We start from the raw sequence: 16,487 nt of genomic DNA on the forward strand, positions 1-16,487 counted from the left end.
TGCCTGGGTGAAGTGCACTTGATTAAGGCTAATAAAACTAAACTACTAACAATTGGGTAGAATTGTGTTGAATCGGCTGAATGTCTCATATGATATACCATTAGGTTCTGATCAGTCATATCTCGTAGTGTTCTGAGTTGTATTTTGGTTGTGATAGTTAAATGGATGGGTCTGAAACAACGTTTAATGAATCATTTGAGCACAGTTGCTCTAAATATGGCACGGATCACTCAGGTGAGAAATGGTGCCATATCAATACACAGATAGTAAAAATACTCTAGCTGGTGACCAATGACGTGGAAGTTCTAGAATATAGAATATATCAAACATATACATATCAAAGTGTTCCCCATAACTCTGCCACCACCACATCCACCACCCAGCCTCCGTGTTCTCGTGCCTCTCGCCCTTCGCCTCATCCCATCCCTTCCTCAATCCCATTGGTTCCTGGCACCAGCATGCTATCCCCATCACAGCCCCTCATAGGGAACTCAATCGGCCCCCTACCCTACCCAATCCTGACCCCAGCCACCCCCTAATGGTTATCTGCACATGGCCTCTCCTCTCCCACCCGCAGCCTCAACCACCCACCCAGCCAGATGTATCTACAATTCACCCTTAACTACGGATTCAGGGTCAGATAGTTCTTCATCCCCCTAATGGTTCAGGTTAGATTTGGCGTATAATAATCTGATCCTAGATCTGTGATTAAGAGCAATTTTTACCTCAAGCATCTAGCCATCCTCCAACAGTGATTCTAGCCTTAGCTAGCCATCCTGCCTTTGGCTCCCTCTTCTGGCCTGGCTGTCTACCATACCAACCCCCTCCCTCAGACCTGGCTGACTGTCGACTGTACCCCCCCCCCCCTTCAGACCTGGCTGACTGTCTACCGTACCACCCACCCTCAGACCTGGCTGACTGTCTACCGTACCACCCACCCTCAGACCTGGCTGACTGTCTACCGTACCACCCTCCCTCAGACCTGGCTGACTGTCTACCGTACCACCCTCCCTCAGACCTGGCTGACTGTCTACCGTACCACCCTCCCTCAGACCTGGCTGACTGTCTACCGTACCACCCTCCCTCAGACCTGGCTGACTGTCTACCGTACCACCCTCCCTCAGTCCTGGCTGACTGTCTACCGTACCACCCTCCCTCAGACCTGGCTGACTGTCTACCGTACCACCCACCCTCAGACCTGGCTGACTGTCTACCGTACCACCCACCCTCAGACCTGGCTGACTGTCTACCGTACCACCCTCCCTCAGACCTGGCTGACTGTCTACCGTACCACCCTCCCTCAGACCTGGCTGACTGTCTACCGTACCACCCTCCCTCAGACCTGGCTGACTGTCTACCGTACCACCCCCACTGTTCCTCATACCTGGCTGGCTCCATCGTGATTTGTGCCTGCCCCCATCTCACTCCCCCCCCAGCCCTCTCCTCTACGCTCCCCCAGCCCCAGCATGTTGTTCTCTGGGCTGGGCCGCTGAGTCTGTAACTCTTACCTCTCCAGTGGCAGGCGGTCTCACCATCGGAGAAGACCCCTGATCTGAAAAGGGCTTTAAGGACCCTGCTTAGTAAGATGAAGGTAATGTCAGCACCCATACACATACAACCAACCCAGACACACTGTATCCTCAACCACACACACACATACATACATACAACCAACCCAGACACGCTGTATCCTCAACCACACACACAGTCGTGAAGCTTTGCCCCAAAGCCACCATCAGTCCCCCTCCTGTCCACTGCACCATTTCAGCCCGATCAGCATCTGATGGCCATGTCACAGATGCCCTGCCCCCCCCTTGTCTCTGGCTAGAGGGTTGTTGCTCGTCCCCCTCTCCCCTGGCCTGCTCTAGTGTGGCTCCGCTCTTAGGTTCCTGAATTGGTTTTCAGAATAGTGTGTCACCATCCTCTACCCTGCATGTTTTGTCTGTTTCCATATTCTCCCCCTGTGGCCTAACCGTGGGACCTAACACTAACCCTGGGACCTAACACTAACCCTGGGACCTAACCCTAACCCTGGGACCTAACCCTAACCCTGGGACCTAACCCTAACCCTGGGACCTAACCCTAACCCTGGGACCTAACCCTAACCCTGGGACCTAACCCTAACCCTGGGACCTATCCCTGTGGCCTACCCCTGACCCCAACTCTGTGGCCTACCCCTTACACTAACGCTGTGGCCTCCTCTGACCCTAACTCTGTGGCCTACCCCTTATACTAACTCTGTGGCCTACCCCTTATACTAACCCTGTGGCCTTCCCCTAACCCTAACTCTGTGGCCTACCCCTTATACTAACCCTGTGGCCTACCCCTTATACTAACCCTGTGGCCTTCCCCTGACCCTAACTCTGTGGCCTTCCCCTTATACTAACCCTGTGGCCTTCCCCTAACCCTAACTCTGTGGCCTACCCCTTATACTAACCCTGTGGCCTTCCCCTAACCCTAACTCGGTGGCTTACCCCTTATACTAACCCTGTGGCCTGCCCCTAACCCTGTGGCCTACCCCTTACACTAACCCTGTGGCCTGACCCTAACTCTGGCCTACCCCTTATACTAACCCGGTGGCCTAACCCTAACTCTGTGGCCTACCCCTTATACTAACCCTGTGGCCTTCCCCTAACCCTAACTCTGTGGCCTACCCCTTATACTAACCCTGTGGCCTTCCCCTAACCCTAACTCTGTGGCCTACCCCTTATACTAACCCTGTGGCCTACCCCTTATACTAACCCTGTGGCCTTCCCCTGACCCTAACTCTGTGGCCTTACCCTTATACTAACCCTGTGGCCTTCCCCTAACCCTAACTCTGTGGCCTACCCCTTATACTAACCCTGTGGCCTTCCCCTAACCCTAACTCGGTGGCTTACCCCTTATACTAACCCTGTGGCCTGCCCCTAACCCTGTGGCCTACCCCTTACACTAACCCTGTGGCCTGACCCTAACTCTGGCCTACCCCTTATACTAACCCTGTGGCCTGACCCTAACTCTGGCCTTCCCCTGACCCTAACCCTGTGGCCTACCCCTGACCCTAACCCTGTGGCCTTCCCCTTATACTAACCCTGTGGCCTGCCCCTAACCCTGTGGCTTTTCCCTGACCCTAACCATGTGGCCTAACCCCAACTCTGTGGCCTACCCCTGGGACCTAACCCTGGGACCTAACCCTAACCCTGGGACCTAACCCTAACCCTGGGACCTAACCCTGGGACCTAACCCTGGGACCTAACCCTGGGACCTAACCCTGGGACCTAACCCTGGGACCTAACCCTGGGACCTAACCCTAACCCTGGGACCTAACCCTAACCCTGGGACCTAACCCTGGGACCTAACCCTAACCCTGGGACCTATCCCTGTGGCCTACCCCTGACCCCAACTCTGTGGCCTACCCCTTACACTAACGCTGTGGCCTCCTCTGATCCTAACTCTGTGGCCTACCCCTTATACTAACCCTGTGGCCTAACCCTAACTCTGTGGCCTACCCCTTATACTAACCCTGTGGCCTTCCCCTAACCCTAACTCTGTGGCCTACCCCTTATACTAACCCTGTGGCCTACCCCTTATACTAACCCTGTGGCCTTCCCCTGACCCTAACTCTGTGGCCTTCCCCTTATACTAACCCTGTGGCCTTCCCCTAACCCTAACTCTGTGGCCTACCCCTTATACTAACCCTGTGGCCTAACCCTAACTCGGTGGCTTACCCCTTATACTAACCCTGTGGCCTGCCCCTAACCCTGTGGCCTACCCCTTACACTAACCCTGTGGCCTGACCCTAACTCTGGCCTACCCCTTATACTAACCCTGTGGCCTGACCCTAACTCTGGCCTTCCCCTGACCCTAACCCTGTGGCCTACCCCTGACCCTAACCCTGTGGCCTACCCCTGACCCTAACCCTGTGGCCTTCCCCTTATACTAACCCTGTGGCCTGCCCCTAACCCTGTGGCTTTTCCCTGACCCTAACCATGTGGCCTAACCTTAACTCTGTGGCCTACCCCCTATACTAACCCTGTGGCCTACCCCTTACACTAACCCTGTGGCCTACCCCCTATACTAACCCTGTGGCCTACCCCCTATACTAACCCTGTGGCCTACCCCCTACACTAACCCTGTGGCCTAACCCCTACACTAACCCTGTGGCCTACCCCCTACACTAACCCTGTGGCCTACCCCTTACACTAACCCTGTGGCCTGACCCTAACTCTGGCCTACCCCTTATACTAACCCTGTGGCCTGACCCTAAACTCTGTGGCCTTCCCCTGACCCTAACCCTGTGGCCTACCCCTGACCCTAACCCTGTGGCCTACCCCCTATACTAACCCTGTGGCCTACCCCCTACACTAACCCTGTGGCCTAACCCCTACACTAACCCTGTGGCCTACCCACTACACTAACCCTGTGGCCTACCCCTTACACTAACCCTGTGGCCTGACCCTAACTCTGGCCTACCCCTTATACTAACCCTGTGGCCTGACCCTAAACTCTGTGGCCTTCCCCTGACCCTAACCCTGTGGCCTACCCCTGACCCTAACCCTGTGGCCTACCCCCTATACTAACCCTGTGGCCTACCCCCTACACTAACCCTGTGGCCTAACCCCTACACTAACCCTGTGGCCTACCCCCTACACTAACCCTGTGGCCTACCCCCTACACTAACCCTGTGGCCTACCCCCTACACTAACCCTGTGGCCTACCCCCTACACTAACCCTGTGGCCTACCCCCTACACTAACCCCGTGGCCTACCCCCTACACTAACCCCGTGGCCTACCCCCTACACTAACCCTGTGGCCTACCCCCTACACTAACCCTGTGGCCTACCCCCTACACTAACCCTGTGGCCTACCCCCTACACTAACCCTGTGGCCTACCCCCTACACTAACCCTGTGGCCTACCCCCTACACTAACCCTGTGGCCTACCCCCTATACTAACCCTGTGGAAACCCAACCCATGTATCTGATCATAACCATTAGTGTCTGTTCTGACTGATTATCAGGAATATCCTATGGATACTGTGGCTCTCCTCTCTCATAGGCCATTACGGTACCTGTGGACAGTTGTTGCGCATACAGCCGAAGCCTACTGTAGAAATAGCCATAGAAGTGAAACATTGTTTGTGAAACAACTGTTTCCTCTGTGAGAAACAACTCCCTCACTCTACCTCCCTTAAAGTGTTGAAAAAATTCCCTTCACTATCCTAAAATTGCCAGGTTTTCCAGATATCCTAGTTGGAAGATTCCCGGAATCAGGATGAAATGAGCAGGACATTTCTGGAAAACCTGTCGATTTGGAAAGTTACTGGAGTATTGAAACCCTACTAGGGAGACGCTCTCAAACCTGGTTTCCCTAACTAGTGTCTCAATGCTGTCCACAACATTACACTGTACTGTAGTAGGCATGGCATATCATTTTGGAGGACCAACAATGTATGCAGGTGTTTGTTCCACCCCAGCACTAACACACACACACACACACACACACACACAATCGTGATAAACTAATTGTGGTATAGCTTCAAGACCAATGGTACAGTGCCTTTGGAAAGTATTCAGATCCCTTGACTTTGTTACATTACAGCCTTATTCTAAAATGGATTAAATCAAATAAAAATTCAGCAATCTACACACAATACCCCATAATAACAAAGCAAAAACAGTTTTTTATAAATGTTTGCAAATTATTCAAATTAAAAAACAAATACCTTATTTACATAAGTATTCAGAACCTTTGCTATGAGACTCGAAATTGAGCTCAGGTGCATCCTGTTTCCATTGATCATCCTTGAGATGTTTCTACAACTTGATTGGAGTCCACCTATGGAAAATTAAATTGATTGGACGTGATTTGGAAAGGCACACACCTGTCTATATAAGGTCCAACAGTTGACAGTGCATGTCAGAGCAAAACCAAGCCATGAGGTCGAAGGAATTGTCCGTAGAGCTCCGAGACGGGATTGTGTCGAGGCACAGATCTGGGGAAGGGTACCAAAAAATGTTTGCAGCATTGAAGGTGCCCAAGAACAAAGTGGTCTCCATCATTCTTAAATGGAAGAAGTTTGGAACCACCAAGACTCTTCCTAGAGCTGGCAGCCCGGCCAAACTGCGCAATCGGGGGAGAAGGACCTTGGTCAGTAAGGTGACCAAGAGCATGATGGTCACTCTGACAGAGCCTTCCAGAAGGACAACCATCTCTGCAGGATTCCACCAATCAGGCCTTTATGGTAGAGTGGCCAGACAGAAGCCACGTGACAGCCAGCTTGGAGTTGTCCAAAAGGAACCTAAAGACTCTCAGACCATGAGAAACAATATTCTCTGGGCTGATGAAACCAAGATTAAGGTTTTTGGCCTGAATGCCGAGTGTCACATCTGGAAGAAACCTGGCACTATCCCTACAGTGAAGCATGGTGGTGACAACATCATGCTGTGGGGATGTTTTTCAGTGGCAGGGACTGGGAGACTAGTCAGGATCGAGGCAAAGATGAATGGAGCAAAGTACAGCAAGATCCTTGATGAAAACCTGGTCCAGAGCGTTCAGGACCTCAGACTGGGGGCGAAGTTTCATCTTTCAACAGGACAATGACACTAAGCACACAGCCAAGACAACACAGGAGTAGCTTCGGGACAAGTCTCAATGTCCTTGAGCGGCCCGGCCAGAGCCGGACTTGAACTCAATCAAACATTTCTGGAGAGACCTGAAAATAGCTGTGCAGCAACGGTCCCCATCCAACCTGACACAGCTTGAGAGGATCTGCAGAGAAGAATGGGAGAAACTCCCCAAATACAGATGTGCCAAGCTTGTAGAGTCATTCCCAAGAAAACTCGATGCTCTAAGGCTCCCGAGTGGCGCAGCGGTCTAAGGCACTGCATCTGAGTGCTAGAGGGGTCACTACAGGCCCTGGTTTGATCCCGGGCTGTGTGCCAACCGACCATAATCAGGAGTCTCATAGGGCGGCGCACAATTGGTCCAGCGTCATCCGGTTTAGGGGAGGGTTTGGCCAGGGTAGGCCGTCATTGTAAAATAAGAATTGGTTGTTAACTGACTTGCCTAGTTAAATAAACTTTCAATAAGAAAAAATATTTTTTATCGCTGCCAAAGGTGCTTCAACAAAGTACTGAGTAAAGGGTCTGAATACTTATGTAAATGTGATATTTCAGTTTTTTTGTTGTATAAATTAGCAAGAAATTCTAAACTTGTTTTTGCTTTGTCATTTGGGGGTATTGTGTGTAGATTGATGAGGGGAAAAAACAATGGAATACATTTTAGAATAAGGCTGTAACGTAACAAAATGTAGTTAGTCAAGGGGTCTGAATACTATCTGAAGGCACTGTATGTGTTGATTATTTGAACCAGGTGTGTTTTGAGCTGGGCTGGAACTTAATGGGCCCACTGCCACTGACTGCTGAGTACTGTAGTAGTAGACAGCAGACCGGACCTCATGTAGGCGCTTTGCTCCAGCCACTTCCGGTCAATCGAGCTGCTCATTGTCTGTTGATGTGGAAGGTTTCTAGCGCTTTAAGTCCTTGTTGCGTAGCGCTCCATGTGATATGAAGTGATATCACCATGTCCACATCAGCAGACACACACACAGGTCCCTGAGGACTTGTTTACCAGCCTCGATCTACTGGAACTCATTGGAGGGATCAGTTGTGTTCAGTAGGCATGAATGGGAGAAAACATTTTTTAAACGATAAACTATTGGCCTTCTTTTTCTCAGACAAGTTCAGGTAGTATCCCATCCTGTGTTTCACAGCATTGCATGCCTACTGAACGTGACCCTAGCCTGTTCTGTGGTTAGCTGTGAGAAGAGTATGACATCTAAGTGCCTCTCTCTCTCTCCCTTCCTCCCTTACTGTCTTTCTCCCTCTTCTCCTATTCCCTTTCTCTCTCCAGGACTCTGACTCACCCCGTCACTCCACGGCGTCCAACAGTTCTACATTCAGCAGTCCCCCCAGCCCGGCCTCACCCCACAAGACCAAGTCCCTCTCTCTGGAGAGCACAGACCGCATGACCGGCTGGGACACATGAGTGACAGACAGCACACCGCTGCAATCCCTGACCCTCACTGCCCCCCCCTCCCCTGGCTCCGCCTATCCCCTGCCCACGGAACTGCACCTGCTGCCACAGGCCCCTCCCACTTACTTCACCTTTGACTGGAACTGAGATCTACAAACAAACACAGGGAAAGGAAGTGTTTGACCAAGAAGGAAATACTAGGAGAAGATATGTTAGTTAATGCGTGTATGAGTGTGTGCGAAGTGTGTGTGCGTGCGTGCGTGCTTGCAAATGTTTGTGTGGACGCCTGTGTGTGTGTTTAGGGGGCATACTTAATAGGAATGAAAATTGACACATCCTTCCATCTGCTTTGTAGCTGATAGCTAGAATAAGCGAAGCGCTAAGTTTAATTGAAAGTACTTTTGATTACAGCACTACTAGCCCCATGTTGAGTATCTCCCCATGTAATTGGCAACTCCTGTAAAGAGACACAAACCTCAAGTAGCGACAAGAAGAAGAGGATGAATATGGAACAATAACAGATCATTTGATACGTGTACATAGCAGCCTTTGGGTTTGGGGGGACCACCTTTTATTTATTAATCAGAACAGGATGTTTCACAGAGGAGATAAAGAGGATGTTTCCTCTTTCTTTCGTTTGCTTTCTTCCGGAACGGTAGTTGATATCAGAAGAAGAGGGGGGCATTCCATTGACAATACAAGGCTCACAAAAAAAAAAAGCAATGATGTTTATTTTAATTTTTCTCATGAAAGTGAAATATGTGCAGTGACTTCATTTGTTTGTACCATCAGTGAAAAGCTACAGTAAAGCAGTGCAAAAAATACAACTATGATGAGGGGTATTTTAACTCTAGGTTGACCCCTGACCTCACGTGCTTCATGTTCTAGAATTCTTAGGGACAGCAGCATTTAGAAGCAGACCGAACATTCTATGATGACATCACAGCTCCTTCTTCCTTATGACATGGCCATTGACCTCATCCACTGAACTGGGACCATTATCTGTGTAGTGTAGACCTAGTACCGTAAGTACAGTAATAGACCAACCACCGACCAATTACAAAAAGCTGATTCCCATCACAACAATGTACATAAGTTAAAAGTAGAGAATAATATATAAGGGAAATACAATAGAGAAATAAGTGATGGGAGACGATCTGGGATTATGTTTTGAGAATGATTTGGGGTTATATTCACACGAAAGCCATTTTAAACCACAGTTCTTTATGTTTTGAGAATGATTTGGGGTTATATTCACACGAAAGCCATTTTAAACCACAGTCCTCTTTATGTTTTGAGAATGATTTGGGGTTATATTCACACGAAAGCCATTTTAAACCACAGTTCTTTATGTTTTGAGAATGATTTGGGGTTATATTCACACGAAAGCCATTTTAAACCACAGTCCTCTTTATGTTTTGCTTTTAGATCATTTTTTGACAACTTATTTTTATTTCATGTATGAGACAAACCGTCAAGTGTTATTTTGATTTGGGTTTGAGGAAACTGTTATGGGTCACATGGACCCCTGCTGTTGAGTGAATATGTGCATTTATTTTAAGCCAGTAGTCACAGATGCATTCACACTTAGACACACAGGTGTTTCCCCCTCCACTCTTTCCACTATGATCCACAGATCAGTTGAGGGGGATGTATATTTCCAAACTGATAGTGATTCCCTGTGGTACTGACCTGTGAACCTCAAATATGTTCCTTTGACTTCTACGAGAGATTTTGGAAAGCTTGTTATAACCAAAAAAGAATGACTTGAATCTTGAGTCTTCATTATTTTTCAGAGAGCCTTGCTTATTTTTCAGAATGTTTCAATAGATTAGGGGAAAAAAGAGACGATACAATTGTAAAGAGATGTTGATTTGAATTAACAGACACCGCTGGGCTAAAATGGAGGTTTAAAAATGTAAAATAATTCTAGGGTGACAAGGCCAACGTGTCATTTCTGTTCTTACTATCAACTGGTAATCTGTGTATTGCTGTCTGCTAATGCAATCACCTTTATGTAGACCAAAACTGGGGTCCATTACATTTTAATTCGGTCAACTGAAGTTCCATTCTAATTCTCCTCAATGCCTCTCGGAGATGGAATTTCTGTTTACTTACCTGAATTGAAATGGAATTGACCCCAATCCTAATGCACACCACAATGGTGTCGATCGTATTTACGTGTCGAACAGAAACAATAATTGACTTGATATTGTTTCTGAGCATTGGTCATGTGCTTAGATCAACTGCCTCTTATCTCTGAAGAGGAAGGGAAAGGGTACTCTTATTCTGGAAAATAAATATTTTCTAATGAGGAATTGTTTCTATGTTACAGACCATTTAATGAATCACAATTGTTACTTACTGCTGAAATGGGCCTTCTGTTTAGGGGTGTGTTTGGGTGGGTTGTGGTGTACCAAGTAGTATACATGGCAGGTTATCTTCAGCTATCCCATTAAGTGTATAAAAAGATGACACAAATTCCTGCCATTGGAGTCCTAAATCTTAACCCTAAACCACAATTCTATTCTGTTCCCTTGTCAAACACAGCCATGTATCTCTAGCCTGCTCATGCCACGTGTTTTTGAAAACCATTTTATATTGAGGTTGAAAAATAAGAATTTCTCTGGAAGAGTCAGTCTCGCTAAGCTGGTTTTACTCAACCGTCTCAACTTAACTTATTCCCCTCTCTTAAGATTTCCTTTTAAGCTACCAAGTCTCCCTATTCATATCTGCTGGACCTTATCTGTAGAATGTATTTGCTGAGAAAGAGGAAATATCTTAGTCTGAGTATTTTAGACCAGGCTTTAAATTGTACATCCCACTTCTTAAAAAAAAAAAAAACTCAGGAATGTCACGACCAATGATTATTTTCATCCTAACAATTCAAATGAGTGTGACAGAACAGTCTATACTTGGGAAATAAGAGCTCAATTTAGTGGCAGTGTAGTTAGCTGTGACTAGGTGTAAGGGTCGAACAATTCAGCAAAGGGTTTTGAATCGAGGATGAAAAGAGGGGTGAAAGGCAGTAGTTTGAGGCTGAGGCGCCACCATGCTAACCATATTTGTTTTTAAGAAAACGCCTTTGCATTTCAGTGAGGTCTTAAGTTCCTTCTATATTATTTAGCTCTTTCATATCACATTACACTTTTTTTTCTAGGATAGCTTTGTAATAATTTGTACAGTTTCGCATGTTATAGATGTAATCATTTTTTTGTTTTGGATTAGTTTTTAATTTTGACTTGTTAATTTTATTTGAACGGTTGGGGAGTTGTACTGAGGATACCCACTACAGGTGATGTAGATTCTTTTTGCACAGAAATATTTAAGGTGTAAGGTCGAACAAATAATGTATGGAAACTGGCTCATTAAGAGAGAGCTCATTATATTAACCTGACTCCGATGTATTTCAATAAAACGGAGGGCTGTTACCAATACGGCTTCACTGATGTTCGTGTCCTGATTTCCTTTCTTTCCTCGGGAGGGGACATATAGCCTGATTCACCATTGTTTGGCTTCCAGGCTAGGGCACAGATCCACTTACAGATTTCCCATGAGAAGAGTTTATTAAAACAAATGTACATCTATTCACATTGCCATTACTAGAAGAAGTTCTGGTTTACATGCATCTATACAATTCATATTGGGGAGGAACAATACAACTGATTCTAATTCTGAGGGAAAAGAACCCATATTCTTCCTATGAGACTGGAGTTTGTAAGTCCGCTGTTATACAATACAGCCTCTCACTTCACAACTGCTCATTCATCAATAGGACAGACTCCTGGCCCTACTCCTCACTTACAGTACCTCTAACAGAAGTGCAATGAAAACAATAGACGTGTCAAAGTAGAACCGTGGTTTTTGAGATCAGTCTACAATAGTTCTCATACAGGTAAACAACGTGGTCTATAAGAATAAAGTCTTGGCTTTTAAAGAGTGCTTTGGCGACCGATAATGGAGCGATCTAGATTCTAAAATCCTTAGATTCATCCCTCCCTGAGTAGTGGAACGTGCCGATAGATAAGCTCTTAAAAATATCTTCCACGTGAAACTGATCCCTGCGCTCCGTCTTTTACCTAGAGCTGATTCCAGAACAGAGAACAAACAGCATTGGAGAGACTACTCTGTATTCAAGAATGTTGTGTTATTGGTGCAGGTCCATGTTACACTGTCCGCTATCTTCTTTTATCAGTGCTGTTTAGTGAGGCTGAGTGAGGGGACATGTTGAGGTATGATTATCAAACAACCATGCAGTATGTCCTGTTTCCACAGTCTCCTTACTCTCAAACTGTCACACAAAGATCTAGTATGCCCAGTCCCAAATCAACATCCACCTCTAGGCCTAGACACTTGTGTATTTTAAAGGATGACATGGGTTTTAGCTACAGGGTCGTGTTTAGGGGGTAGTTCAGGCAGTGGCTCCATTCTCCTTTAGGACTCTGTGGATTCGGTTGCCGGGGGCGCTCTGAATGGCCTGGGTGATGTTGTTAAGGTCCTTGATGCTGCTGTGCTGCGATTTGCTCTCCAGGCGCTGGGTGGAGCCGTGCCTTGATATGCTGTCCTGACGGTTGGTGCTGCAGTGTCTGGACCCTGATTGGTCGTTGAGGTGGAGCATGCTGTCGTAGGGGAGGTGATCCTCGGCTCCGCGGAAACTACACGCCCTGTACCTGACAGGAGAGGAGAGAGACGGTTGGTCAGGTATCTGGGACTATACATAACAGTGATGCCCCATGTGTTTACCCCCCTTATCCCCGTCCGTCTCTACCTGCCGTCTCTGGATCTATAAAGGCTGCTCATCTTGCTGCGGACACTGCTTGCCCGGCTGGTGCTCTCGATGGGGGGCTCGTCCAGCATGGCCAGGTAGGTGGAAGACGCGTGGGTGGAGGTGCCCTGTGTGGACGTCCCTCTGGACTTCCTCACCATGGGGGTGTTGCGATCCTGCAGGAGCAGCTGGGCAAAATCTGGCTCCTGGAGCACCTGTCTACTCTCGTTCACCACACTACTGGAGAAGGGAGAGAGGGACGAGACAGGGGGGGAAGTGGAAGGGAGGGTTGGAGGGGAGGGAGGGGAGAGAGAAAGGGAAGGCAGTGCGGTAGATGAGGAAGGAGGAGTGGGTGGAACAGGGGGTGGGAGAGGGGGTTAATGCTCTGATCACAGGGGAGGGGGTTGAGAGCAGAGAAGGGGCCTATCACTAACACTACTATACACCACTACACATCACCCGCACCACTACACATCACCCACACCACTACACATCACCCACACCACTACACATCACCCACACTACTACACATCACTCATACCACTACACAAAACCCACACCGACTACACATCACCCACACCACTACACATCACCCACACCACTACACATCACCCACACTACTACACATCACTCATACCACTACACAAAACCCACACCACTACACATCACTCATACCACTACATACCACCCACACCACTAACATCAACCACACCACTACACCTCACCCACACTACTACACATCACCCATACCACTAACATCAACCACACATCACCCACAGTTGTTCATTTGAATTTTAAATCTCCACTTCACATAAAGCCAGCAGTTATAATACATTCAGGCCCCTTTACATTTCTGTCACAGAATTGAATAGAGCCCTTTGACTTGTCTTAAACTAAAGAAAAGGTGTAGTGGCTTCATTCCATATACAGCATCTCTCTATTTGATTGAAATCATCTTTGCCAAATGAGTACTACCAGTAATCATGCAAGTCATTAGAAAAACATTGATGTTCATGACAGTTATATAGTGCAAATCTACTTATGCTAGGGAGAGAAAACGTGTTTTAGCAACTTACTCTTTGCGTGTCTGTCCGTGTAAGAAGCTGGCCCATTCGAAGCAGGTCTTCTTGCTGCCCACCCAGAACACTGAAGGGATCCCGACTACCAACATCATCAAGTACTTAATGAGGAACAGAGACAGGTTTGGTCTGTTGGTCTGCTCAATCTAGGACACACAGAGGAGAGGTGTGAGTGTCTGCCATACTGGAGTACTCTACTATCAATCAGTGCTGGATTGAAGCAGTGTGTGTATGAGTGAATGTACATGTACAGTACCAGTCAAAAATGTGGACACCTACTCATTCAAGGGTTTTTCTTTATTGTAACTATTTTCTACATTATAGAATAAGGGTGGAGACATCAAAACTATGAAATAAAACATATGGAATCATGTAGTAACCAAACAAGTGTTAAACAAATCAAAATATATTTTAGATTTAAGATTCTTCAAAGTAGCCATGCTTTTCCCACTTGCCATTCTCTCAACCAGCTTCACCTGGAATGCTTTTCCAACAGTCTTGAAGGAGTTCCCACATATGCTGAGCACTTGTCTGCTTTTCCTTCACTTTGCGGTCCAACTCATCCCAAACCATCTCAATTGGGTTGTTGTCGGGTGATTGTGGAGGCCAGGTCATCTGATGCAGCACTTTATATATTTTGATTTTTTTAACACTTTTTTGGTTACTACATGATTCCATATGTGTTATTTCATAGTTTTGATGTCTTCACTATTATTCTACAATGTAGAAAAATAACAAATAATACCCTTGAATGAGTAGGTGTGTCCAAACTTATGACTGGTACTGTATGTCCGTGGGTGGGAATGTAGATCTCAGTGAGTATGACCTTAGTGTGTGTGCGCGTTTCTAACAGACTGAGCAGCTTAAGGCTTAAACAAATCAACAGCCAGCACAATGTCATGTCTCTCCTCTCCCCCTTCTCTTTTTCCCCCTCTCCTTTTCCCTCCCTCCCTCTCTCATTTTCTCTCCTCCTCCTGCCTTCATCCTCTCATTCGTTCCCTTTCTACCTCCCCTCTGTCATATTTTCTTTCCCTCCTTCCATCCCCATCTCTCAATCTCCCTCTTCCCTGCTCCCCTGTAGATAGTCAGGCCACACACAGTGATCTACTGCAGAAAAATTGACAGTTCAGCAGAACACAGTCTTAGTAAGAGCACACACACACTATCTCCCCCTCTCCCGGTCAGAAACACACACACACTATCCCCCCCTCTTACGGTCAGAAACACACCCCGCAGGCCTGATGGCGGCATTATGAGTGGAGCAGGCAGAGCAACCTGGGGTTCAGAGAGACTCATTACAACAGACTGAGAAAAGAGGAGAGAGACTGAATCACTGCAGCCATACATCCCTCCCTTCAGTTAAGATGTTTTATCTCCTCTAGATGGGCACATCATTGTTGGCCAATTGTTCTAATCAGAAAGGCTCTCTCAGGAGGAAGTAAAATGACCCATGGAGACAGCAGGACTGAACCTTTTTATTCAAGTCAATGTAGGCCAACACATTGTACAGTTCTAGTAATTATATTATGTGGGAATAACCCTACTGTAGCCCTGTTTAGTCATATCTGAGTCCTTTCTCTTTGCCATTCAGCAGGTGCTTTTATCCAAAAGCATCTTACAGTCAGTCGTGCATTCATCTTCCTATACAGTGCCTTGCAAAAGTATTCACCCCCTTGGTGTTTTTCCGATTTTGTTGCATTTCAACCTGTAATTTAAATAGATTTTTATTTGGATTTCATGTAATGGACGTACACAAAATAGTCCAAATTGGTGAAGTGAAATGATGTATTCTATGTATTCACCCCCTTTTATTCACCCCCTTTTCTATGAAGCCCCTAAATAAGATCTGGTGCAACCAATTACTTTCAGAAGTCACATAATTAGTTAAATAAAGTCCACCTGTGTGCAATCTAAGTGTCACATGACCCCAGTATATATACACCTGTTCTGAGGCCCCAGAGTTTGCAACACCACTAAGCAAGGGGCACCACCAAGCAAGCGATACTATGAAGACCAAAGAGCTCTCCAAACAGGTCAGGAACAAAGTTGTGGAGAAGTACAGATCAGGGTTGGGTTATAAAAAAATATTCCAAACTTTGAACATCCGAAGCACCATTAAATCCATTATTAAAAAATGGAAAGATTAGGGCACCACAACAAACCTGCCAAGAGAGGGCACCCCACCAAAACTCAAGGACCAGGCAAGGAGGGAATTAATCAGAGAGGCAACAAAGCTCCACAGCGGACATTGGAGTATCTGTCCATAGCACCACTATAAGCCGTACATGCCACGGAGCGGCCAGAAAATGTTTTTCTGGGGATGTTTTTCGTCGGCAGGGACTGGGAAACTGGTCAGAATTGAAGGAATGATGGAACTTGTACACATACGTAAAGGGGTCTGAAAACTTTCGGAATGCCCTGTAGCTACAGATAGCATAGCCCCTCTCTCTGCCCCATTTTCTCTCAGCAACAGAACCTCTGGGAGAGAGAGATTAACTCACTGCTCTATAGTGTTTGCCCTATCTTCCCCCTCTGTGTCCCCCCCTGCTGTAACTCATCAAAAAGGCCTCTAATGCCGCCATAAGCCATCTCTGTTGGAGACACACACACACACACACACACATACA

General features: G+C 47.0%; 2 protein-coding genes across 15 annotated transcripts in view; one reads left to right on the forward strand and one right to left on the reverse strand.

Moving 5' to 3' along the window:
• Positions 1 to 11,465, forward strand: part of LOC109866351 (serine/threonine-protein kinase MRCK alpha) — a 114,145-nt gene extending 102,680 nt beyond the window's left edge. For 9 of the 14 annotated variants that reach the window (XM_031800270.1, XM_031800274.1, XM_031800278.1 and 6 more), the window contains 2 exons: positions 1,517 to 1,591; positions 7,894 to 11,465. In XM_031800270.1, the coding sequence (XP_031656130.1) occupies positions 1,517 to 1,591; positions 7,894 to 8,028 (210 nt within the window). In that variant the 3' untranslated portion in view covers positions 8,029 to 11,465. The remainder of the gene's footprint in view (positions 1 to 1,516; positions 1,592 to 7,893) is intronic. The other 5 variants (XM_031800280.1, XM_031800279.1, XM_031800281.1 and 2 more) reach the window with 1 other exon arrangement.
• Positions 11,466 to 11,563: 98 nt separating this feature from the next.
• The window catches only part of LOC109866125 (frizzled-3-like), a 38,660-nt gene continuing 33,736 nt past the window's right edge, over positions 11,564 to 16,487 (reverse strand). Inside the window, exons 6-8 of the mRNA XM_031800284.1 lie at positions 13,858 to 14,006; positions 12,785 to 13,021; positions 11,564 to 12,686 (exon numbers count right to left, since the gene is read on the reverse strand). Of these exons, the coding sequence (XP_031656144.1) occupies positions 12,428 to 12,686; positions 12,785 to 13,021; positions 13,858 to 14,006 (645 nt within the window). The 3' untranslated portion in view covers positions 11,564 to 12,427. The remainder of the gene's footprint in view (positions 12,687 to 12,784; positions 13,022 to 13,857; positions 14,007 to 16,487) is intronic.

The sequence above is a fragment of the Oncorhynchus kisutch genome, linkage group LG21, assembly GCF_002021735.2.
Source record: "Oncorhynchus kisutch isolate 150728-3 linkage group LG21, Okis_V2, whole genome shotgun sequence".
Taxonomy (NCBI): domain Eukaryota; kingdom Metazoa; phylum Chordata; class Actinopteri; order Salmoniformes; family Salmonidae; genus Oncorhynchus; species Oncorhynchus kisutch.